This window comes from Saccopteryx bilineata, chromosome 4 (assembly GCF_036850765.1).
Source record: "Saccopteryx bilineata isolate mSacBil1 chromosome 4, mSacBil1_pri_phased_curated, whole genome shotgun sequence".
In the NCBI taxonomy this organism is placed as follows: Eukaryota; Metazoa; Chordata; class Mammalia; order Chiroptera; family Emballonuridae; genus Saccopteryx; species Saccopteryx bilineata.
The window spans coordinates 174,341,574-174,367,114 of NC_089493.1; the positions used below are offsets into that span (position 1 = coordinate 174,341,574).

General features: G+C 49.0%; 1 protein-coding gene across 3 annotated transcripts in view; it reads left to right on the forward strand.

The window, feature by feature from the left end:
* Nucleotides 1-25,541, forward strand: part of ABLIM3 (actin binding LIM protein family member 3) — a 107,800-nt gene that overhangs the window by 59,005 nt on the left and 23,254 nt on the right. For all 3 annotated transcript variants that reach the window (XM_066272956.1, XM_066272954.1, XM_066272955.1), the window contains exons 7-10: nucleotides 938-1,031; nucleotides 7,771-7,858; nucleotides 19,712-19,770; nucleotides 22,278-22,349. In XM_066272956.1, the coding sequence (XP_066129053.1) occupies nucleotides 938-1,031; nucleotides 7,771-7,858; nucleotides 19,712-19,770; nucleotides 22,278-22,349 (313 nt within the window). The remainder of the gene's footprint in view (nucleotides 1-937; nucleotides 1,032-7,770; nucleotides 7,859-19,711; nucleotides 19,771-22,277; nucleotides 22,350-25,541) is intronic.

The following is a 25,541-nucleotide window of genomic DNA, read 5'->3' on the forward strand; positions in this document are numbered from 1 at the left end:
ATTCATTGGTTGATCCTTGTATGTGCCCTGACCAGGAATCCAACCCTCAACCTTGGCATATTGGGACGATGCTCTAACCCAGTGGTCCCCAAACCCTGGGCCACGAACCGGTACCAGTCCGTGGGCCATTTGGTACTGGACCGCAGAGAAAGAATAAATAACTTACATTATTTCCGTTTTATTTATATTTAAGTCTGAGTGATGTTTTATTTTTTAAAAATGACCAGAGTCCCTCTGTTACATCCGTCTAAGACTCACTCTTTTTTTTTTTTTTTTTTCTTTTCTTTTCTGAAGCTGGAAATGGGGAGAGACAGTCAGACAGACTCCCTCATGCGCCCGACCGGGATCCACCCGGCACGCCCACCAGAGGCGAAGCTCTGCCCCTCCAGGGCATCGCTCTGCCGCGACCAGAGCCACTCTAGCGCCTGGGGCAGAGGTCAAGGAGCCATCCCCAGCGCCCAGGCCATCTTTGTTCCAATGGAGCTTTGGCTGCGGGAGGGGAAGAGAGAGACAGAGAGGAAGGAGGGGGGGGTGGAGAAGCAAATGGGCGCTTCTCCTATGTGCCCTGGCCAGAAATCGAACCCGGGTCCCCTGCACGCCAGGCCGACGCTCTACCGCTGAGCCAACTGGCCAGGGCTAAGACTCACTCTTGACGCTTGTCTCAGTCACGTGATAAATTTATCCGTCCCACCCTAAAGGCTGGTCCGTGAAAATATTTTCTGACATTAAACCGGTCTGTGGCCCAAAAAAGGTTGGGGACCACTGGTCTAACCAACTGAGCTTCCCAGCCAAGACCTAAGGAGTTTTCATTTTTAACAAGCTCCTCCAGTGCTTCCAATTTGGGCCCATTCCCCGTCGGCTACAGGTCCTGGAACCTCCACGTGACCACCCCCCCAGATCCCCAACTTCCTCTTCCTGTGTGGATTTCCTCTTGCAGGGATGGCGTTCCGTACTGCGAGTCCGACTACCACTCCCAGTTTGGCATTAAATGCGAGACGTGTGACCGATACATCAGCGGCAGGGTCTTGGAGGTGAGTGGGTACAAATAACTGTGAAGATGTTTGACGAGGAAGGCCTGTGACTCCAAAGAGTCATCACTGAGGATGGAGAAAGTCACCCCACCCCCTTCTTCCACAGCCTCCACCTCCCCTGCTTCCTCTTCCCCAGAGTGGCTTGCTACTTGACCTTGAGCAGATAACCTTGCCTCTCTGGGAACCCCCAAAATGAGAAACCAGACAAAATTACTCCTGGCTCAGAAATGCTGTGATGGGAATATCAGTGATCTATCAGACCCAAGTAGATTACGGTGGAGTAATAATTAGGCTTTTCTTCCCAACCCTGCTAGAGAATGGAAACCGGTGGTGGTTGTTTTTTTTTTTTTAAGCACTTAGTAAATGTGCTGATTTAAGAACCAGCTTGTCTAGCAACCTGCTCCCTAAGCCCTTCTCTGGCTGGTCCATCGCCATGGCAACAGCTCTCCTCTGCCTCTAACGCACAGCTTGCTCTGCCAGTGAGAAATAAGCTGCAGCCCCCTTGCTGAGCCCCCTGGACACAGGCCTCCCTGGCCGTCCTCCCCACACCTGTGAACCCAGGAGGCCATCTCTGCTTTGGGACCACCTACTTTGAGTTGTTAGAAACAAGGAAGAGCCTGACCTGTGGTGGCGCAGTGGATAAAGCGTCGACCTGGAAATGCTGAGGTCGCCGGTTTGAAACCCTGGGCTTGCCTGGTCAAGGCACATATGGGAGTTGATGCTTCCTGCTCCTCCCCCTTCTCTCTCTCTGTCTCTCTCTTCTCTCCCTCTCTCTCTCTCCTTTCTAAAATGAATAAATAAATAAAATAAATAAATAAATAAAATTATAAAAAAAAAAAAAAAAAAGAAACAAGGAAGAGTTCGGTGTAAAGGAAAAACAGCCTAAGAGCGGGAAAAGTTGGGTCCTAATGTTTACCAAGCTGCTAACTCAGTTTCAGATAGGGAGTGAGTATCTTTGCCTTTCCAGACCTCAGTCTCCCCATCTGACAGTGGCTGGGGGACAGCATACTGGGTCTATCTTGTGGGCAGGCCCGCTCATTCTGAGAAATCTGGCCAGTTGACTGTGGCTATCTGGAGTCAGTACTGTGTTAAGAAGGATTCTGCAGCCACATCTGGGCTCAGCAGGAGAGGGACCAGGAAAGGACATCTCTGAGGAGATGCTCTGAAGCTGAGGCCTGAGGATGAGGAGACTGTCCCATGGCGAGCTAAAGGAAGATGAGCTTGGCCCACTCAGGAAACAGAGGAAAAGACCAGTGTGGCTGAATTATATAAACCGGAGCCAGAGGAAGGTGGCATGTGTCATTCAGGGCACATTATAGAGGGCTGTGTAGGAGTTCGGATTTTACAGTAAATACCATGGGAAGCCAGTAGAGAGCTTTAACCCAAGGAGCAACGTGGTAGGATTATGTTTATAAAAGACGATAGGGCGTCAGAGAGAATAAGCTAAACAGATGCGCAGAGCTGATAAAGTATTCAGCATTTCCAGGGAGCCGAGGAGTGCAACACGGAAGATAAGGCCTGAAACGAGTGCAGGTCGGGTACTGGGCCCGGGTTTCCAAGGTGGTGCCGGGGTGAGGGGTTCGCATGTGATGCACCTGGCAACAGGAGGCTGTGGACAGACCTAGCGGAAGAGACCTGTAGAGAGACAACAGAGGTACATGGGCTAAAGCTGAAGGAAAGAAACCGGACGTGGGAGACGAGCGAGGAGCCCTGGCCCTGTGGGAAGAGAAGGACTCAAGAGGCCCAGTGGCAGTGGAAACATCCACCTCCCTGTCTCTGAGATTATAGAAGTTGATTTCCAATAGCTCTGCAACGGGGAGGCTATGGGTAGACATGAAAATTGAAGGAGAAGAGGCCAATGGTTGGACCAAAGTGTCAGGCCCGAATTCTGGTGTTGCCCTCTGCAGAAGTAGGGGTGGCTGGGAAGGAAGCTGATCTGGGCAGAAACACGGTGAGTTCGTTCGGGACAGGTTGTGATGGAAATTCCAGCATGGCTTCAAGAGGGCAGCCAGCAATATGCATCAGAGCTCAGAGACAAGTTCAGGCCTGGAGGGACCAATATAAAAAATGCTAGGATTTGAATAATAGCCAGCACCATGGGGGCCATCAGGATTTCAGAGAGGGGGTGGGGAGGAGAGTGGGCTGAAGGCAACCTCGGGGGTTAGCTGCTTACAGGTGGCAGGAGGGAACTGAGGAGTTATCAGAGAAAGAGGAAGAGCAGTCGGGGTGAGGGGTGAACAGGGCAGGGGCAGTGAGAGGCCAGCCCTTCAGAAAAGATGCGAGGTCAGCGTGGCGGTCCGAGTCCGCAGGGCAGGTAAGGGCTGCGTGGGCTGTGAGGCGGTGGGGTGTGGAGAAAGTCACCTGCAGCAGAACCATTTGTCGGGTCTGCAGGATTGTGTGGGAGAGGCGTCCCGATTGTAGTGGGGTCAAGGGTCAGTGAGATGGGAGATCATAAAAGCAGACTTCTCTTTCGAGAAGAGGGGGGGAGGAAATCTTTGATTACACGCAGGGCTGCAAATGGGAATTTGTCCCAGCATTTCCAAGCTGCTCTGAAACTGTGTCAGTGGTGGCCGACCGTCTTTCCCTGCCCGTTACTGTTAGCACTGTGGGAGCCTTCTCTTCTCTGGAAGCTGTTGTAACTGCTTTTCAATTGATTCCATTTGTGCAAGCCTCCATTAGCATCTTGGGCATATTGGTTTCTTTTTTTCCTAGAGCTGGAAGAGACGTTTAGCAATCAACTAGTTCACCCTCCCCGTTTTACAGATGAGAAAAGTGAGCCCCAAGGCACGTGATGCTTATTCAAGGTCATGTGCAGTATTTACAGGAAAGAGGGAGCAAAAGCGAGGACTCCAGGCTCCTCTGTCCCACACTGCTGCCCACAGCTCCCAGCCACTTGGGTCTTTGAAGCCACGTTGTGTCATGAAAAATACACGGCTGGCGTGGAACGGACCTGGCTCCCAATTTTACCGCATCTAGCCATGAAACCTTAATCACGTCACTTTTTCTGAATCTTAGAGCCTTTGTCCATCAATGGAGAATGCAACTGTTATTTAACTCCTAATAGAATTTTTTTTTTATTTCACACTAACATAATGGATGTGTTTAGCATCTTTTGTTCTAATATTTGGTCTTTGACTCTGATTCTTGACATCTCATAAAATCCCTTGGACGCTTGGTGGGCTCCCAGGTTGGGGGCCGGACACCAGAAAGACTAAGTAAGCCGTGAGAAGACACTTAGAACTCAGCCTCATCCCACATCCACCCAGAAGGGGAGAGGTTCTGGAGACTGAGTTAATCATCACTAACTCACTGATGATGCCTAGGTAGCGAAGCCTCCAATGTACCAAAAGTACAGGGTAGAGCGAGCTTCCAGGCTGGCAAGCACGTGGAGCCCCGGAGGGCGGTACACTGCAAGAGGGCACGGAAGCTCCTCCCCTCCGCCCACACACCTTGCCCTTATGCGTCCCTTCCATCTGGATGTCCACCTGTGTCCTTCATTACATCCTTTTATAATAGGTTGGTAAGCATAAATATTCCCCTCAGTTCTGTGAGCCATTCCAGCAAATTATAAAACCCAAGTCAGGGGCCGTGAGAACCCCTATTTATAGCCAGTCAATCAGAAGTACAGGTGACATCCTGGGACTTGAGAATGGTATCTGAAGTGTGTGTTGGGTAGGGGGAGGGATAGGCCTTACCCTGTGGGGTCTGACACTCGCTCCTTGTGGTTAGCGTCAGAACTGAGTTAAATTCTAGGATACCCAATTGATGTCACAGAGAATTGCTTGATGGAGGAAAAGGAAACCGCACATGTCTTGTGTCAGAAGCGCTATGAGTGTGGTAGTAGTGTGAGGATTAAGGAGGCACACAGAAGCATGATTTTCCTTTATAGTTAGTCAGGACGTTTTTGGTTACAAGCGCAGAAACTATATTCAAATGGCCAAAAAGAAATGTATCGCTCCTATAATAATAAAGAGCCCAGGAGTAATTGGCTTCAGGCACAGCGGGATCCAGGGCTCAGCCAAGTGCATTCAGGATATCTCGCCATGTTGGCTCCACTTTCTTCTGTGTTGGCTTTATTCTCAGGAAGGCTCTCCTTTGTGATGGGGAGGCTGGACACCAGCTGCTCCAGGCTTACATCCTTGCGATCAGTCAGCATCCCCAGTGGAAGGAGAGCTTCTCTTTTCTAATAGCTCAACAAACATCCTGGGACTGACTCTTTCTAAACAACCTCAGGCTCATCACTAAACCAGTGCCTGGGACCAGACCTAGAATACGCGACTGGTGAGGTCAGCCCTATGCAGCCACGTGGACTGACATGGGGAATGGGAAGTCCCACCCAGGAAAGGCTTGATGCTATTTCTGGAAGGAGGAGGAAGGATGTTGGCCAAGCAAAAATAACAGCTGCCCACTACAGAGCCCACCACACTGCCAGGTACACAATAGGCACTTAATTAGATCCCATTTCCCCTTCCCATCCCCTCCCCAGGCCACCCCGCAGTCCCCCTTCAGTGACAGAGCTGAGTATGATGAGCACCAGGCACATGCCTTCCTTCCAGGCATGTATCCTCGCCGAGGAGAACCACATTCCTGGCGCCCATGCACTGTTTCTCCTAATCTTGTGTGTGGTTCTTCGTTCTCTCCATTATGGCCCCATTTTTCAGGTGCTAAATCTTTGCCATGGTTCTTCACTATTTTCCTGACTTCAGTTTGTTAACGGACAGGATATCTCATCTTATCTCATGGACTTGGTTTCCCTTAGGCTGGTTCCAGCTGCCTTGGCCTCCTACCCCCGCCTCCTTTCCTCCCTCCCCTGCTCAAGTTGTTTGCAACGTTCCCCCCCTCCCCCGCCAGGGTGCTGAGATGGGCACGGAGCCTTTCAGCTGGGGCTGGGTGGAGGTTGCATGACACTAGGAAGATGCCAAGCTTCAGTTTTGCCAACATGCTATTGCCACCCTGGAAAAACAGGTCTATAATCCAAACGAAAAAGAGACACAAAGTAGGAAGAGGCTACTAATTAAACCAATTATCCCTGTCACGTCCGGGAGAGTCCGTGCCTTGCGTCTCAGCTTGGGAAATAGCAGGCTTCTTCTGAAGTTTGAACACAATTGCTTCGGTGCCAAGAATGACATTTTATCATTGGTGGGAGCCATGCAAATACCCAAGACTAAAACAAGGAATATTGGAGGGGTTTTTTTATTCCTTTTAAAAAAAAACTGTTCCTTTCACATTCTTGCTAACTTTTTTAGACTAAATCAAATATTTCCAGAATTGGCAAGCCTATGCCCAAACTCCCTCCCCCCCAAAAAAAGGTTTGGAATAAGCCTTCAACATTATGTAATTATAATTTTTGAATTGGAACTCATTAGCATGAGACCAAGTGTCAGCTTAGGGGTTAGGGGGTGCTTTAACAATTCCTACCAATATCCATCAATTTCCCCTAGACATGCCCCCCCAAAGAACACCTTGCCCTAACCTGTAAAATATACCTTCAAAACAAGCCCCGCCTTCTGACCCAGCCGCTGCACCAGGCCCCTCCCATGTAGAAGTCCTGGAGCTGCCAGGAAGGGACCTGGAGCATCAGGGCCTCTTGGCTGGGAGTTTAGCGTCAGAACTATTCGCGCAAAAGTGAGCACTGGGCTGGCGACTGGCCCTCGTGAGTCTAGCGCCAACATTGCTACTGGCTTCAGTGAAGCCTGAGTCCCAACCTTCTCTGACGTTACTTCTTCCCCTAGGGAAGAATCGATAGCTGCAACATTTTCATTTTTACTTAAAGTAATGGTAGGAAAGGAAAGTGGGACCAGGGAAGGGGGCTCCCCCAAGGCCAGACGAGAGAGAGCTAGGGATAGGGGTGGAGGCCCCCAGGTACAACAGTCATGGGAGGGGTGGCCTGGGGGTCAGAGGCTCCCCACCAGGCCCTGGCTCAGCGGGTCCCTTTGTGTGTCCACTGTGGACTCCGAGTCTGTCCTTCGCCTGCCACTCTCACTGTTTTTGTCCTGTCTGTGAATCTCATACACTCTTTCTGAACCGATACTTTGAATGGTCTTTAAGTTGGCTCGACTTAAGTATAAGAAAACTTATATAACACAATAGGAAACCAGGATCACTTGCCATATTGCTTGTAACCAAAATAAATACTGTTCTAGCTTGATTCCATTGCTTGTGGAGGCTCCAAGTCTCGCACCTGTGCTCATTCTTTAAAAAAAATGGTAGATCAGGAACTTTGGGGTAGATGGGAAGTGCAAGCTGCACCAAACTGATACTTTCTCCTTGAAAAAAAAATATGAAGAATTAATAGAGGTCTGAAAAGGAGACCGTTGTTTCCATTGATCCATTGTTATTAAATCCTGGGCCTGTGTCCTATTTAACACCACCTGCTGTACCAACGGAGTGAGGGCCCCGCTCTGGGAGAAATGCTGGGATGTCCTCAAAGAAAGATGGCTTCCTCATCTGGAAATAAGGTGGGGCTGGTGGCCTCCAAAGGGCCCTTCTCCTGCAAGAACAGAAGTGCAGGTCTCCAGAGACGTCCCCTGAACTTCCATAGGGACCCATGGTGTAGAATTACTAAGTTTCCTGGGTGAACTTCTAGATAGTTCTGGACTCCCCTGGGTAGACTGTCCCAACCTCAGGGCCATGAAAATGCCAGCAACACTAATGTGTCCAGGAAATGTTCAAACCCCGCCTGCCCCGCTGGACGGCAGCCCCATGCCTGACCTCCTGTTTCTTCTTTTTATTTCCGTAGGCAGGAGGGAAGCACTATCACCCCACCTGTGCCAGATGTGTACGCTGCCACCAGATGTTCACTGAAGGGGAGGAGATGTACCTCACAGGTATACAAACCTGACCCTCCGTAAGGCATTCCGATCCAATTGTGGCTGGAAAGGAGATACAATCTCCTTTTATTTCAGTGTTATCTTTGCTTTTGGCTTATTTTCAAATTTGCAATTAATTCGCCCCTCTCTGGGTGGTTGGAGAAAGTTGCCGGTGTGGCTAATATGAAGTGACATGTAATCTGCCTCCCATCCCTGTGCGCCTCCGCCCGCTGCTTGGCTGGCCTGCTTCCCTGGCAGTGCTCCGAGCAGACTCCCCCGGCTCCGCCTGGGGGTGGGAGGTTGAGCTGAACAAGGCCAAGGGGTCAGAAAACCTCAGAGGGATGCTGCCTGAGTTGCAGCATCACAGCCTCTACTCCACCTCCCTCTCCCCTCCCTTCTCCCTACATCTCAGAGTGTCACCCAGGCTGCTGCCCGGGTCTTCCCACGGACTCTCAGGAGGTGCAGAGGAAAATGGGAGGGGACCAGCAGTCTCTTAGAAGCAGGTCAGGACTGGTTTCCCTCTGCCCCTTTCCAGGGCCCAACCCTCTGGCTCCAGGATTCTTGCAACTGTCTCCTGATCAGTCTCCAGGCTCTATTTAGTTCTTCATCCTCTGCCCAGTCCGTCATTCAAGGTCATCATGGTGTTCTTGGCACAGCCCTCTTAAGAGGTCTGTGGGGCCCCTCCTTATCCACCAGTTTAACCTAGCATTCAGGGCCCTATCATGACGTCTCAAACTGCCTGTCTACCCTTCAACCAACCCAACCCTTAAGCTGCCCAATTTCAATTGTTTCTTGATCCATTCAACAACTATTTCTCCAGTCCCTACCATGTGTGGGCTCCGTGCTGGGGTGCATAGTGAGTTCTCACCACAGTCTACCCCCATTGCCCTACAGTCCAGTGGGGGGAATGGATCGTAGCCCATAATCACACAGACAACGGTCAACCGGGACAAGTTTTATGACGGGGAGAAGTGTGGGACTATGGGATCACATCACGGGGTGAGGAGGAGCGTCAGGGAAGGTTCCCAGAGGAAGAGCTGGGACCTGAAGGATGAGTGGCTGTTAACTGGGCAAAGAGGGGAGGGGTGGGGTGCGCCAACCTGAGGGGACAGGATCTGCTAGGCTCTGAGGTGGGTAAAGAAATGGCAAGTGTTGGAGACCTCGGGGAGTCGGTGTGGCGGCCATGCATAGGTAGGTGGGCAAGAGCGGGCCAGGCCTGCCCTTGTGGCTGAGATGGTGCTCAGTCCTTCAGGTGAACTCATGGGCCTCATGCCTCCGGGTTTTGTTTGCGAACCTTGTCTTCAATAAGAACGCTTGTCTTCCCGTGCCCCCCTTTGAAAATCCTGTCATTCCCAACCCCTTTAGTCACCACCCACTTCATAAACCTCCCAGGTGCCCTGACCCCACTGACAACTTAACGTACTCCCTCCTCCCTGGGTCCCCATGTCCCCTTGTTTATACCTGACCCCCTCCAGCTTATGGTCGAGTATCGGCCTGTCCCTGAGAGCCCTTGCTCCTGGCCTTGGCCCCGCCGCCTTGACATTGGTCCCACAAGTACTCACTCTACAGGTGATCACTGTTGGCTGAACTGCTATGATTAGCCACCCCAGACGTGTGAATAATTGGCTCAAGGAGGAGCAAGGACCCTTCCTTCCGGCTTACCTACAAGGCAGATCTAAGGCCAGAGAGGCAGCCACATAGAGCATGTCTTCCTATCAAGCTTGTTGTAGCCACAAGTGCCCGGGTCCAGAAGCTCCTGTAAGACAAAATGAGTCCCTTTGCCTAGAGCAGGGTCTCTCAACCAGGGCACTATTGACATTTGGGGCCAGATAGTTCTTAGGTACGGGGACTGGATGTATCCCCTTCCCACTGTGACAAACAAAAATGTCCCAGACATTGCTAAGTGTCACCTGGAGGCAAAATCATCCCTGGGTAAGAACCACAGGTCTAGACATAGAGGGTGTGATATTGAGTAGGACACTTGAAACCACATCAATACAATATATTTAAAAATAGAGAGAGAGAGAGAGAGAGAGAGAGAAAGAAAGAAAGAAAGAAAGAAAGAAAGAAAGAAAGAAAAAGAAGAGAAGAAAAAAGAGAAGAAAAAAGAAAAGAAAAGAACACAAGTCTATAGCTATCCAACAGACTCTTCAATGCTGGAGCAGAAATTCCTGTGTTGGAATTTCTAGATAACCATTTTTAAAATGCTATGACTCTGCAACTACTTGTTTGTGTGTACAGTCACACAGGAGTTAGAGGTGGAAGGATCCCACAGGTCCTCCAAGACTATAAAGTAACAACCCCCATTATATAGATGGGGAAAGTGAAGCCCAGAGAGAAGAAGAGCCTTGCATGAGAACCAGAGCATGCAGGGGCCAGAACGGGACAGGCCTTATAACTCCCACTCCACAGCTCTCTGCACCTCACCTTCTGGGACCCAGGGCCTGCCTGCTTACTCAGGTCCCTGCAAGCCGCAGGGGTCTCAAACTCAACTCAGCATGTGGGCTGCAGAGCAAGATCACAGCCGTTTGGCGGGCCGCACTAGGTCTACAAAAGGCAACTGTTACGCAACACTTTTCTCACTGCAGTTGAAAACAAAAAAAAATCAGTACAACAAGCACAATTGTACATGCAGTTTACTCAGTGTCACAAAACGACCAGAAACTGTAGTTCGCATCACAACTGCTGTTAATTAAGCTAATATCTAGCTAGGATGCTAGAGAAATGAAAAATACAAGTAGGCCCCTAGGCTTACTTAATTTTATCCAAAATATTTTGAACTTCGTGGATTAGTCTGCGGGCCGCACAAAATTGTTCGGCGGGCCGCGAGTTTGAAACCCCTGCTGCAAGGACTAGACCTGCCATTCCTGTGAGCATCGATCCCTCCATGCCTGGGTCCCTGAGTGGTTCCTGCTGCAGGACCCTGTGTTATGTGCTAGGAAGCCCGCCTGAGTCTCCGTGACCACCTTGGGAATCTAGATTCCGCACTTGGTTTGAAAAATCTGTTGCATGGTATTCCTCTCCCCCTTCCCTGGCTCCACTGCTTCCTAAGTTTTGACTTAGGAAATCTCTTAACTCTCTGAACCTTGGTTGCCTAACCTGTCAAATCAGCTTGTAACAGTCCCTATGTAGAGGCATGCTAAGTTCCTGACACGTGGTAGATAACCTCTTGGATCATTCATTTAACAAAAACCTGCTGAGCATCGTCTGTGGGCCTGCTCTGTCCTAACAACTGGAGGTGTAGGAGTGAGCCAGGCAGACATGTCCCTGCACTCGTGAAGCACCTGTCCTCATGCACCACTGTCTCCCAAGGCCTGCCCCGACCAGAGCGTCTCAGAATGCTGGAAGAGTTAAGTGAGGAAGTGAACGGCTTTGTGATCGTGAGGCCTGTCACCATTCCCCTTAATTATCCCGCTCCCTACCCTGCTGGCTCCTGGGAGAGTGGGAGTAATTGCAGGGCCTTCAAGGACCTGCCTTGGGAGATGCCAAGTGATCCTGGAATAAGGGGGCCAGGCTGTCCAATGCCAGAGTCATGCTGACTTGGGCTGTGGGCGTTTCGGAGAGAGGATGTCAGCTACCGAGGGAGTAGGGGTGTGACTGTGATTGCCTTGGACAGCCTCCCTGGGTGGAGGCACCAGAACTTGAAATAATATTCCCCAGAAATGGCAAGGAAACTGTCCTCCCAGGGAGCAGAGGAGTGGTGAGAAACTGGCTTAGAGCCAGGACTCCCGGGTTCAAGGATCAGCACCTCCCCTAATGGACTGTGACTTTTCTCTGAGTCTCTTCCTTCACCTATACAATGAGAAGAATGACACCGCGTTTCATTCATCCTGAGGCCCTGCCAGGTGGCGGGCTCTCTGGGATGGGCTGGGTGCTCTGAGGTGAAGGAGGCAGGTGTCCTTGCTTCCGGGGTGGCGTGTCCTCTCAGGGGAGAGAAACCTGACCCCAGCAGAAGTGCAGACAGTCAGCGGCGAGCTGGGCTAAGTGCTGTGGAGGGGGAACTTGGGGACAATGGAGCACGTTTTAAGACTCCTCATCTAGTCAAGATCTTGAAAGCGAGTGGGAGGTGGGAGGGTGAAGAGGGAAGGAAGTTTCTGGAGGCAGAGAGAGAGAGAGAACAGCAGGTGCAAAGGCCCACGGTGGAAGGAAGCACCGCACAGCGGAGAAAGCGTGGCTGGCCCACACTCCCAGTGCTCTGAGAACAAGCACACGCCACAGGGCCCTCCTGCAAAACTGGGAGATGACTGTGAGGGTGCTCAGTGCCCCACAGAGCACACACAGGAGAGACAGTGTTAGGAACCTGCCGAGCGCATGAGCCCCGCTCGGCCAGTTCCATAGCCAGACTCAGAAGGCATCTCTGTGGAGGCAGGAGCTTCTTCCGGTCAGCTTATTTGTGTTCTAATTGCTCTGTGATGGCTTTCTGAGGGGCTCTAATTGGGAAAAACCTGACATCTGTCTGGATGAGAAATTCCAAGGCCCCAGGAGAGAAGAGCAAGTTTTCTTTTATTTAAATTCTGTTGTGCATTCAGTCTTCTCACTGTTCTTGTAAAGATGCCAAATTTCTAATCTGTTTGTTGTCCAAAGCCTCCCTTTGGGCATCACCAGGGAACTGGGTCACTGATTTTGTGCAGCAAAAATAATCACCAAAATGCTTCAGGTTCAGGGCAAAACTTACACTGAAGTCACAAAGGTGACAGTTGCTGGATCAGTGCGAGTTTTTCCGAACCCAGAATGTAGCTCACGGAGAATAACACTGGAAACAAGAATTCAGCTGCACACTTTTAAACAGGACCCTGTTGTCATTTGTATATTTAATTAAACATCAGGACGGAAGTCATTTATGCAATTCTAGGACAAACGCTACTCTGCTAAGGAAAATATTATAACAAATTATAGGCCTTGATAATAATAATAATTAATAAATAAATAAACTGCCACCAGCTGATATCTGTGGAGCACTTTCTATATGAAAGTTTTAAATACAATATCCCGTTTTATCATCATAACCCTATGAACCATAAATCATTACTCCTGCATTTTAGAGAATAAGGGAGTTTGGAGAGGTGATGTCCCTGGGCCGAGGTTAGCTAGCCTGTTTTGCTAGGGTTTCCTTTCATTTGTTATTAGAACTCTTAACCTATGGTTCATAGCTGGGCTTCTGAATCTGATGAGTCCCCTGAAATGACTTGCTGAAGGTTGCATGTACGTGTGTCTCTTTAAGGAGAGGGTCTGTAGCTCTCACAGAATTGTGTGGGGTCCATGGCCCAAAATAAAGAGCCTTAGTTCAGTGTGAATGCAAATCCAGAACGGTGCCCTGAAAGCTTCCTGTGATAATTACCCCAAACCCAGTCTATTTCAGGTCACCTTTTTTTTCTTTTTTTCTTTTTTTTTTTAGTTCAGATAATACAGGGTCCTGGTACCAGGAGGTGTGTGTTTCCAGCACAGCTGGGTTGGTATTTAGCTGAGGCATCTTTGTCCTCTCACAAGCACCATACAGGAGGTTCACTGAGCTAATAGCTGTCCAAGAGAGGTGTTGCCCGTTGTTATGGGTTATGGAATGCCAGCCCTCCGTCGTAATCAACTCATCTCATCAAACCACACTTGAAAAGGCACAGACGTCATCTTGGTTGCTATAATTTAGTAGATTAGCATTGTTATTTTAAATTGGATCTCTCTGCTGACAGCTTAGGTTGTAGGAGTTATGCTTAAAAACTTTCAGTCTCATGTTTTCCCAATCCTGCTACATAATTTTAGACTCTTCAAACATATCCTGCTACCGTGCTAAATTGGTATTTCCTAAAGTCTGACTCTACTAAGTGTATTTCATTTTAAATAGAGTACATTTTAATTTTTGATGAGCTGCAATTTTTTTTGGGGGGGGGGTACCAAACATCTTGAATCCTATAGCTAGGAGAGCGTAGTAGTTTTAAGTTCGTGTGTTAAAGTCTGTTTCCAACTTGCTCCTCTCCAGTCACCACAGACTCAAGACAGTGTGGCCATTTTCTCACCAGGCACATGTCACATCCACTTCCCTGGCCAATCTGTCCATGTTGATCGAAATTAGGTCCAGAGTAGCAATTTCCCCGGTTGCTTCCTCTATTTTCTGGGAAACAATATTGCCTGCGGGGCAAGTCAAGAACTTGTCAGATACTCGCAATTCAGCTCGAGATGTTTTATTAGTCTGGACTTTTTAGGTGACAGAAACCCCACTCAAATGACATCAGGCAAAAGAGGACTGAACAGCTCGCATAACCGAGAAGCACTCAGGAGTAGCAGCTGGGTTGAGAGGCCCACGGTGTCAGCAGGGGATTCCTCTCCCTGCTGCTTTTTGTAGGTGGCCTTGTGCTCTCCTGGCCCAGACTGGCTGCCTCTGTGAGAGGGGAAGGAGGGCATGGCCAACCCCTGCCACCATGTGTGCAGAGGGGTAGTGTCCCCTGCAAGGCTCAGCAGAGAAGTCCCAGAGAGAGTCCGAGAAGCCTGATTTGGGGCACATGCCCACATCCATGCTGGGCAGGAGACAATGATGGTCAAGTGGGCTAAGCTCACCCAATTGCCCATCTGAGAACAGGATAATAGGCCCCACGTCACCAAGCTGTTGTGAGGATTAAAGGAGGGAATGCAGGGGAAAGGCTTAGCACAGAGCCCGGCCCAACAGCTCCGCCAGCCTAAGCTTATGATAAACACCCAGTAAGGCAGAAATGGCCCTTCCCGGTGATGCTGTGCACTCATAAATTCCGGCTTTTGTCAACGTCATCATCATTGTCAATAACGCTTGGCACAGGGCTCAGCATATGTGCTTATAAATGTTATCATGATTATTTATCATGGTCAGTTTTTATTATCATTATCATATTAGTTATCATTACTATTTTTTAGTTAAGTACTACTGTTATAAAGAGCATAGCATAAGAGCTGGCACAGGCACTCTCTAGGTATTAGTTCTAATAATAACAACAACAATAATAAAAATATTTAGTGCCTGACACATGTAAGCACGAACACATTTTAATTACCGACCTAACTGTTACCTTCAGCAGCTATGATTTCCTATGAAGTACTCGGCACTGCCATTCATCCTCTCCTCGTCCCACTTCATGTCCGTGGTAACTAGCTTCCTGGCAGCTAAGTGGGTTTGCCCCGCAGCCTCTTTATGAAGCTTCAAGCCCACTTGACAGTGTCAGCTCCAAGCAAGCTGGTCTTTTCTACTTCTCCCGGGGTGTCCTCGTCCCTGGGCACGAGCCCAGCCTCCCAGAAGGGCACTCTGGCCGCTTCTGCTTAGTGACTCCACCTGCACAGCCAGTCCTCTGCTTGCTGCAAGCTCCTCGCCCAGCCGGGCCCCAGTCCTGGGGACAGCAGAGGAAACACCACCCACGCCCCTGCAAGCCTTTCCTTACTGCCTTCCCCTTACCCAAACTGGATCCTGGAAAACACATGTTCTTCTGGAAGGGGAGGGAAAACAACAATCATAACAAAAACAGCTAACACTTACATGGTGCCTGCCCAAAGGCGGACCCTGTTCTCAGTGCTCTGCGTGTGCAGAGGGCCACCCTCACCTACAGGAGAGAGTTCCAAGTTGCCCTGGGGATGTCTGAAAGCACCAACAGTACTAAAACCTATATATACGATGCGTCTGCCTATAGCTACATACCTGTGTAAAATTCACATAACATAAAAGTAACCATTTTAAAGTGTACCACTCAGTGACATTCAGTACATTCACAGTGCTGTGCAACCACCACTATCTAAATCCAAAACATTTTCATCACCCCAAAAGGAAGCCTGTACCCATTAAGCTATTGGTCCTCATATCCTTTCCTCCTAAACCCTGGCAACCACCAATCTGCTTTCTGTCTCTGCATATTTATCTATTTTTTTGGATACTTCATACAGATGGAATCATGTCATATGTGGCCCTTCGTGTCTGGCTTCATTCACGTAGCATAAGGCTATCCAAGTTCATCCGGGTTGTAGCGTGTACCAATGGTTCATTCCTTCTTACGGCTGAGTAATATTCCATTCTGTGGATGCACCAGACTTGTTATCTGGGTGGGGGATTTCAAAGGAGCCGTTCCGAGGCCCTAGCACGTCTAAGTGGCAAAGGTGGTGCTGCTGACATAGAGGCAGAACTCAGAAATTTTACCCTGTTGTACTCAAGAGAAATCAGAGAACCAGCTGGCTGGGATCGGGGGTTGGAAACTCAACCGCCTGCTTAAACTACTGAAATGGGTGAGAAGGGCTGGGAGGCAGCAGCAGGAAGGGTCGCTGGCCACCTGCATTCATTCATATTCAAAAATACTTAAGAAAACACTGTGCTGCCCAAACAGCCTTGGGTGGGACAGCTTCAGTCACTGCTCTATTTGTAACCCCAGCTAGGCATTCTGGGAGCTCATGGCACCAGCTTCAGTTTTGGCATAAAATATCCACTAATTCAAAAAAAATGATAAAGAGTTGGCAAATTGAATTTCAAGGTCCAACAGAGAGGTGAGTGGGTTCTCAAACATTAAATAAGTCCCCAATGTGACAGGTGCTATAACCAGTCAGATAAGACTGAATGCTGACTCGGCTATGGATTAAAAACAGCCTTAATACCTGGCTCGGGGACAGTTTGAGAGAATTAGATCTCCATCTCTGATTCAGCTGATGCAGAAACTGCTAATCCTTCACTTCCATAACCTTTGCAGGAGGTTCTAAGTGCAGAACCTGGAATTGCGGGTGACAGCCACGAGTGTGGCTCGTGGAACCAGGAGTCTAACAGGCAATAAATGTTGAATTTTTACAAGTTAGAGTCCTGTCTCATAAAATTGATTTCTTTATTTCATGACATTCCTAAGGGAACAAATTTTGAGCATTAACTGGTATATTTAGCCTTGAGGTTCTCCAATTTAAGGTCATAAATCACCCGGGGAGCTTGTTAAAATCACAGGTTTCCAGGCCCCACCTCCAGGAAATTGATTTCAGGGGCTCTTTCCAGGGTCCAGGAAGCTGCATTCACCGGGTGGTCCACAAGTCACCCTTTGACAAACCCCGTTCTAGTAAATATTTGTGTAGATGTTCAATCTAAAATCATAGCTGTTGAATCAAAGTCTAGATTCTACAACTTGTCTAAATCTCGAAGCCCAGCTTAGAGAATTCACCTGGCCTAAAATAGAATATCATGTTTCTTTTGTTTCTTCATTCACTCAGTGAGTATTAATTAAGGATCTGCTGCCCCTGCAGCAGGTAAGACAGATATGAGTCACACTTCTTATGGAACTTATATTCTAGTCGAAATCATTGCATTGCGGTAAATAATTATTTTCCCATACAGAGAAGCCTGTTAAGACGGAAAGATGACATCTGCATGGTTGGGAGAGAGAGTAAACATTCATGGGTGTAGCTACCACATGATGCAACTCCTCAACAATATCCCTACTGAGCATTACACACCCAGCGTGTGCTTACATACTTCCAGGGACAGGAAGTTCACTTGCAGAGTGAGCCTATTCAAATTTCAGACATTAAATTTTCCTTCCCTGAAACTTTTGCTTTTGATCCTTGTTCTCCTTTACAGACATGACGAACAAGTCAATCCCTCTTCCCACAGAGTAGCATTAAAATACTCACACCAAAATAAATCCTTCTCACCCTTCTGTGATGGTTACCATCCTCCTCTGGGTGCATACCACTGTCCTTTTTTAAAAGACATTCATTCATTTCTTTGTTAAGCTCACAGGAGCCAGGCAGTGTTTTGGGCTCTGGGGATAAAGCTCAGAGAAGAGGTCGCCGACCTCCCTCTCCGTTCGCTAGGGAGGTCCCTACTCTGTCAGTGCCCATTGCAGAGCTATTACCTAAGGGAGGAAGCTCAGCAGACTAGAATTTCATAGGGATCTTCATGAACAAACTGTCTTTTCTTACCTTCATTTATCTACATTTATTGCTGACCACCAACAAATCCCTCCACGCTTTAATTTAAATGATACTCTGCCAACTCCCAAATTTCTTTTTTTTCTTTCATGCTCAATTATATTTTATTTCTCCCTTTTATTTCTGACCCCTCACATCTTACAAACGTGCTTTCTTGTGTGCGGAGTGCTGAAGCGATTTGAACTCAGGTTTATTTCAGAACAGACATATCAGTGGCATGCAGAGACCATCTCATCTGACCCCTCCCTTTACACATGATTTCCCCCTATGAGAACTTCTGCCTGACCTTTTACCTTTGCTCTGCCTCTTTCACTTAATCTCCTGACCTCAGACATCTGTGTCCACCTCATCCATTTCCTACAGTGACCTGTAACATGTGCTTCCTGCCAGAGCCACAGTGGTAAACAACTCCTGGTGGATTTCGCAGCAGCTCAGAGAGGACCCGGAAATGCTCTCTCTAGTAACTCCCCAAAGCGAGGATCCCCACCCACCACTTGGTAGTAGACACGCCCTGAGGTGGCTGGATCAAGCCACAGACCCAGAGTCCCTCTACTGGGCTCTGAGAGCCATTGCACTTTACGTAGAAGGAATTAAACTCGTGCTGAATCATTAGGGAACACCCAAGAACGTCAGCAAACAAGAATCTGAGATCCCTATCCCACAAAGAGCAAAATGGCCCTAGAATTAGAATTTCAGGGATGAAAATAATCTCCAGGACCATTCAAAGCCCACCTCGTGGTCATTCAGATGAAGAGGCTGGGACCCATAAACAGGAGGTGTTAGGGGCCGAGCAGAAACAAGAGCCCAGGGCTCCTTATTCCAGGCCCTTCCTCTCTTCACTGCACTTTCGGGTCAGATTGTTCAACCTTAAACCAAGCCCCTGTTACTTAGCCAGTACTCCAGTGCTGGTGTTCCAGGCAGCAAACCATAATGGCGAGTAGGTCCTAAAAACCAAATCAGACAAACAAATGCCATCTGGGTGCTCAGGAATCTAGCCATTTGCTGGCTCCTTTCCTTTCAGGGCTGGTTACAAGAGGAATGGCACCAGGGAGATAATATGCTGCTATTTTTTCCTTCTAATCCAGGACACCTGTCCCTTCTTTGGGGAATGTGTAATATCTGGGGCTCCTTCTCGACATGTGACGGGCCACCTGTTGCTCATGCCTTTCCAAATTGGCCTTTCAGTGTGGGGCTGGCCAACTGGCTTCCCACCCACAAGAAAATGCGATGGACTAAATTTGAAGAGTCTGGAGACTCTTCGGAATTTCCAGGTCAAGACAATGCTCATAAGCAGAATATGCATCACGATACTTCTCCCCCTTAAACGTGATACCTCTGGGCAACCGTCATAAGTCTCTGAAGAGGAAGGAAGGCTGGGGTTCACCATGCTCTGTCGCTTTACTTCACCTCCACTGCCATGCATTCATTCAACATACATCTATTAACCACCTGCCACGTGTCACTCACTGCCAGTCGTCCACTCATCTATTCACCCCACAAACATGTACGGAGACTCCGCTGAGAGCGAAGTCCCATGCTGGGTGCTTGGGGGATCAAGCAATGAGTAAAGCCCAGCTCCTGCCCAGGAAGAGCTCTTAATTTAGTTGGGGGTGATAAATCCACACGTTACTATGATTTAGGGCCATACGTGTTGAGAGATACAAAGAACGATGGACAACAGCAGAGAGAGAAGCCCCTCTCAGCTGGCAGGTAAGAAAGTTTGCAAGAAGATGTTATGTGAGACGTGGACCTTGAGGAACGGCTAGGATTTGAACAGGTGGATAGAGTGCACCGGTGGCTGAATCCATGCAGCAGCAGAGAGCCAGGAAAACCAGGGGTCCCCCTGGCTGCTCTGTAGGGCACATATGCTGTTGAGGGAGCACATGGGGGAGGGGTGGGGGAGAGATTTTAATGCTGGTAGGTGTAAAACATCTGAGCCTTTGTTACTTCCCCCCCCCCCCCCCCCAGGTTCTGAGGTTTGGCACCCAATCTGCAAACAGGCAGCCCGGGCAGAGAAGAAGTTAAAGGTAAGCAAGCCCAGCCAGGTTTTTGCCACAGGTTGGGGGCACTGAGCTGTGGTAGAAGTCATTGCTTAGTGTGCATGCTCCCAAGTGGGTGCCTGTGTCCTTGGGTTTCCTTAATGGGAACACCCACCTATTAGGGCTTTTGAAGGGATTAAGACGTTGGGTGTGAGAGCACTTTGAAACCTGTACAGCAGTGTCCTAATGAGAGTCTGTAAGTGTTTCTGGGGTGAGGTTACACTTTAACCATTGCTTACCAAGATGGCAGCCTCTCTGAGGTACTCCAGCCCAAGGTCTTTTATAAACAATAACGGTTAATATTGTCACAGGGGTTGAGAGTTGGCAGAGGATGTTCACAGCTACTATCTGACGTGATTCCTTTAATGTCACAGGGCACATGGGGCTTTGCCTGTGAGAAAAGCAGGGTCTAAAGAGGGTGGTGATTTGCCTGCAGTAATGCACCAGGCAGCTCAGCAGGCGTCTCCAGGCGCCCACGGGACCAGCTGGGGTCCCATGTCCCTCTGCCCTCCGGTGCTCTGACGAGCACCAGGGAGTGCTGTGACTCTGGGTTCATGATCCAAGAACTGCAGGGAGGGCCCTGTCCCTGGGTCCCTGCTGCCGTGGAGGAGACACCTGGGGTGTGTGTTGGGGGCTCTCAGTGATCAAGGTGTCCTTACACACTGGCCCTCTTGTATCAACTTGGTCCCTTGAGACTGTATGAAGTCACCCGCTAGAGTTTCAGCTAAAAACTCATGTACAGTTTCTGACCAGCTGGTGAAATGGGTGTCTCTTTTGCCAACTCATCCACCTAATGTAAGTTTGGGGAAAGAGCCAGTTTATTGATGTATAAATTTTGAGCCATGAGGGTTTTTTTTCCTGTTTCTTCCACAGCCTCTACCTTTTAAGGTATTACAAACACCTAATCATCTTCTTCTTTGGGGTGTTTCTCAAATTTCAGTCACCCTTCTGCAACCCGGATGCTTTGTGCATATCTATGCACCACCCGTATCACTATACATACTGCTCACAAAATTTAGGGGAGATTTCAAAATGAATATGAAGCAATAAAAAAAAAAGAAGCATTTAATTTTTTTTTTATTTAACAAGAACATCAGAAAAGCAAAGGACAAGTCAAAGTTGTTCAATTATGCAAATGAGATGCAAAACCAACTTTTTTTTCAAAAGGCTAACAGTACGTTCCCCTGGTCCCCTAATTTTTGTGAGCAGTGTAGTTGATATTTTTCTTTTTCTCTGAGTGGACGCTCTCCTTGTGAGACTCTGCCTGTGGACATCTGCCTGTGAGAAAACCGAGGTCTAAGACAGCAGTGACTTGCCCACAGTGATGCAGCCAGGCAGAATTGTTTTTTCCTCAACTAAACTTATTTTAAAACAAACCTTTATCTCACCAAGTGGAAAAACCAGTATTACTTGCTATAAATAGAAGGTAACCATAAAATAAATTCAGTGAAAATGAAATAATTCTTAAGAATACATCTGGGAAATGCCAGCTAGATTATGTTGCCTGCACTCTCTTTGTTTAAAAAAAAAAAGGTGGGGGTGGTGTTGGGGCATTAGCAATTGTCAGGACAGTTGCTGAAATGCATTAGCACGACACTGAGACTTCCTCCTTGAGCTAAGAGGACTGAAAGAGAATTGTACCCTTTACTCTCTCACGCTGGGACTCGTATGATCAAACGTTCCCCTTAAATCCATCTCCCCAGAGCCACACGCATTCACAAGCCACAGATTGGGAAACACTGCTCAACAGCCCGGCTTGCAATGCTTTAAGTTGTAGGAGGAGAGATCTGAAAGGGAATTGACAGTCCCCGATGCCAGCCCCTTAGTTTTCCAGGGTAGGAATCCGAGACCCCTAAAATCACGTAGTTCATCAGTGATCCCTGGTTCCCTATCTGTTTGCTTTTTAACCACAGCGTGCTGCCGCTCTCTGAGATGCCCCAGGATTGACACAGTGTCGTGTTGCTAAGGAAGCCATTGGTCCTTCACTGCCATTGTTGAGAGAAAGACTTTTTAAATTGATCACATAGGTTGATGTCATTTTACTATACACAGTCAGTACCTTGTGCAATTACATGAAGTCCAGCCTACTTTTACGTTTTGTATAAACAAACTACCAAGGAATGAGTACTAACCAATTTTATTCATTTAAAATAAATACATATTGACTAGGATTACCCCAATAGAAAAGTGTTATGAGTAACTTCCTATCTAAAAGGCCAATGACAAATTTGTAAAAAAAACAAACAAACAAAAAACAAATTCATAATCAGTCCAGCAGCCTGAAGTCCTGTGCATTTCTGACTGCATTCACACTCAGACGTCGGGTTAGAAGGCAGAAAATAAAAGGAAAGTACAGAAATAGCCAGACAGTGCTTCTAATAGTATTGTTAACGCTCCCCCAAGAGCTGCGTTCTTACACCCCGTCTACCCCTTCCCACCAAGTCGGAGGCGCGGTGTCTCACCCCTTCTGTCTCCGTCTCTCGTCTCTCGCGCAGCACCGGCGGACGTCTGAGACTTCCATCTCGCCCCCTGGATCCAGCATTGGGTCCCCCAACAGAGTCATCTGCGTATGTATCCCTGTTCAGCCGCAGAAAGGGGTTGTTGTCCCCCAGCCTGGAATCTAAAGGGGAGCTAGGACCGCGGTCAGGTTTCCCATCCAGCCCGAATCTCCTGTTACCTCATGTGGCCTGACATATGCTGGGCTCTGTGCTGGGTCCTGAGGATACAGTGGGGGACAGGGAGGACATGGCCCCTGCCCTTGGGGGGCACGGATTAGTGAACACAGCTACAGGGATACTGTCGAGATTGGTGGGTGCACGAGAAAGAAAGTGCAACAGCGAGCGCCCTTGACAAGCTTGGAAGCCAGTTCCATGTGCGTCCCTCCCCATCACTTAACTGAGACAAGGGCAAGATACAAATTTGGGGTCAGGGTGCTATTCAGAGTGGGTATTGGATGGGATGTCGATGTGGAGACAGTGGTGTGCGATAAAGAGGCAGAAAGGAAGGAGAAGCCGTATGAATGTGGAAACATGTGCAAACATCAAGAAGAGCTTTCTGGTCACGTGAGAAGTCCGGGGATGGAGTAAAGCTTGTGCATGTGTCTGAGCTCCCATCCCCAGGGGCAATCAAACACAGAGATGCTCACCACAGCCAAGGATGTGGCAAAGGGGACAAGAGTTGAGTTAGATGACCTCAGAGGTCCCTTGGATATGTCATTTATTGCCAGATCATTATTTTACTCCTAATCCACATCCAGTTTCCTCCTTAATCACTGGATAATGCCCATTGATGGGACCATTTCCTTTCTTCCTCTGTTTAAATGGAAAAAAAAAAGATGTAAGAGTAATCACTGGTTGCATTTCAATATGGGTCAATACTGCCATGTGGCTCTCACAAAAGGCAAGTGTCTTTGATCATAGGCTGTCCTTATTGACGATTCCTGTGCAGGACATGAGAATTGGTTGTCCCTGGTGCTATGAATGGGGCCAGACCACAGCAGGATTACTGAGCTTAGCTGCAGGGCCTACTCCGTGAGAAGGTTATTGACCAAAGTGGACCTGTCTCCAGAAGACAGTTCCCAAGGTGTGTGAGCTCGGGATATTGAGAACCGCACTATGATGCCTTCAAGCCCTGGCTGGTCTCCCTCGGGCACTGAGGAGCTTTGCTCACCTTTGAGCAAAGCTCAAAGTGAGGCCCTGATGATGTCCACCCTGGAGGTCTGGAGGAAGCACCTCGGGCTGCCCCTGTGAGAAGCAGCTCGGCTACAGGTGACCTGGGGCACCTGCATGTGCCTTCCAGCTGGGGGCTGACACACGGAGATCAGTTACCCCCACACCCCGGTTCAGGCCTGTGTCTTCCCCTCTGTATCCTCCCACCCTCCCGCTAAGGGCACCTCGCCTTCAGCGACTCTGGGGAATGACTGCACCTGTTATGGGAGCCATGTTTTAAGTCAGACCATTCCAAACATGGCTTCCAAATTCCGGGGAGAATCCATCCAACTGCTTTTGGGATAGGAAATAACAGGCAGAATTATAGAGTTGTATTTTTCTGAAGCTGGAAACGGGGAGGCAGTCAGACAGACTCCCGCATGCGCCCGACCGGGATCCACCCGGCATGCCCACCAGGGGGCGATGCTCTGCCCATCTGGGGCGTCACTCTGTCGCGACCAGAGCCACTCTAGCGCCTGAGGCAGAGGCCAAGGAGCCATCCCCAGCGCCCGGGCCATCTTTTGCTCCAATGGAGCCTCAGCTGCGGGAGGGGAAGAGAGAGACAGAGAGGAAGGAGAGGGGGAGGGGTGGAGAAGCAGATGGGCGCCTCTCCTGTGTGCCCTGGCCAGGAATCGAACCCGGGACTCCTGCACGCCAGGCCAACGCTCTACCACTGAGCCAACCGGCCAGGGCCAAGTATTGGTTTAAGTTTTATAAATACTGAGGTTTGGTAGTAAAATAAAATGACTAGTGTACCTGGAGGGACAGGTTCATTCCAACTTTGCCCCACCCCCTACTGACTACTAGAATCATCTCCAGGTGACCTGACTTGGACCAGCTCCATGTGGTCTCTTCCTTCCTTCCTGGCTAATTATGTTAGGATGCCTGTGTCCAGTCACTGTAAACTCATTTATAAACAGTAACCAAGGCAGCTATAGGAAGATACATAAATTTAGTGTTTTAAGGTTTGGAGTAAAGTGCCAAGAAGAATATTGATGGGTTGAATCAAGTTTTCAAGGTGCCAAAAGCTCTCAAGGTCAAGACCTAACACCCCAGAACGAAAGGCAGCAGTTACTTCTGCAAGCAGACTCTCCTAATAAGGCTCCATTTACCCACACGCCCCAAGAGTGGGACAGATATGATGCCTGACCCAGGCAGGGTCTGGCAGAGATGAGATGGCACACTTCAAAGGGTTTAAGTGAGACAGGTTTTGTGACGGGAGTGTTTGCAGAGGTGTGGGCAGCATCCCGGGACGACAAGAGCAGGAAATTGTCACCACTCTCAGCCCAGGGAAAAAGGATGGTCAGAGCCAGGGCTATGGAATAGCAGTCCCAGACAGGAGCCAGGCCCAAGCACAGCTAGCAGGGCAGGTGCAGGGGTGACCGGTACACAGCCTCCTCACTCACCTCCCACTCCGCAGGTGCCCCCTTTGGCAAACCCAGAGCCTATGATCCAGTCCATGGGACCTCAGAGCCAAGATCGGTGCAAGGAGGAGTGGACAGTGGGTCTAGGGGCAAAGGGGAAAGAGTAGAACAGTGCCCAAACAGCAGGCGGACGGGACAGGGTGGAATAGAGGAAGGGCTTTGGGAAGTGCTTAACATACCAACACTTCTAAGGTCTCGAGGAAAGCTGCTCTCTCTACAGTCATCTTGGCCCTCAGACTTACCTGACCCCCAAAGCCCTCGGAGAATGTTATGGATAACATAGTCTCCAGAGATTCCTATCTAGTGGCCTCTCTTAATCAGCCTCACCTCGGGACCTTGCAAGCCACCATAGTTATGGGGGACAGGTCCTGGTTAACCACAGCAGACACCAAAGGAGCCATTGGAGGAGGCCGACATGGAAAGAACACGGCTTCAGGAACCATGAGACATGGACTGTCCATGCGAGGGGAAGCCGTCTCCTCACACATGCAGTTCTAGAGAACTGAACTCAAATGAAGTCAGGTAGTACGTAGTTCGAGGCTTGGTTCGGTCCTACGTAAGGAGCCACTTTCTGAGTGCTGCCCTGGGACAGCTGTAAGCCAGTGAACTGCCCACCCTGGGGAACAGA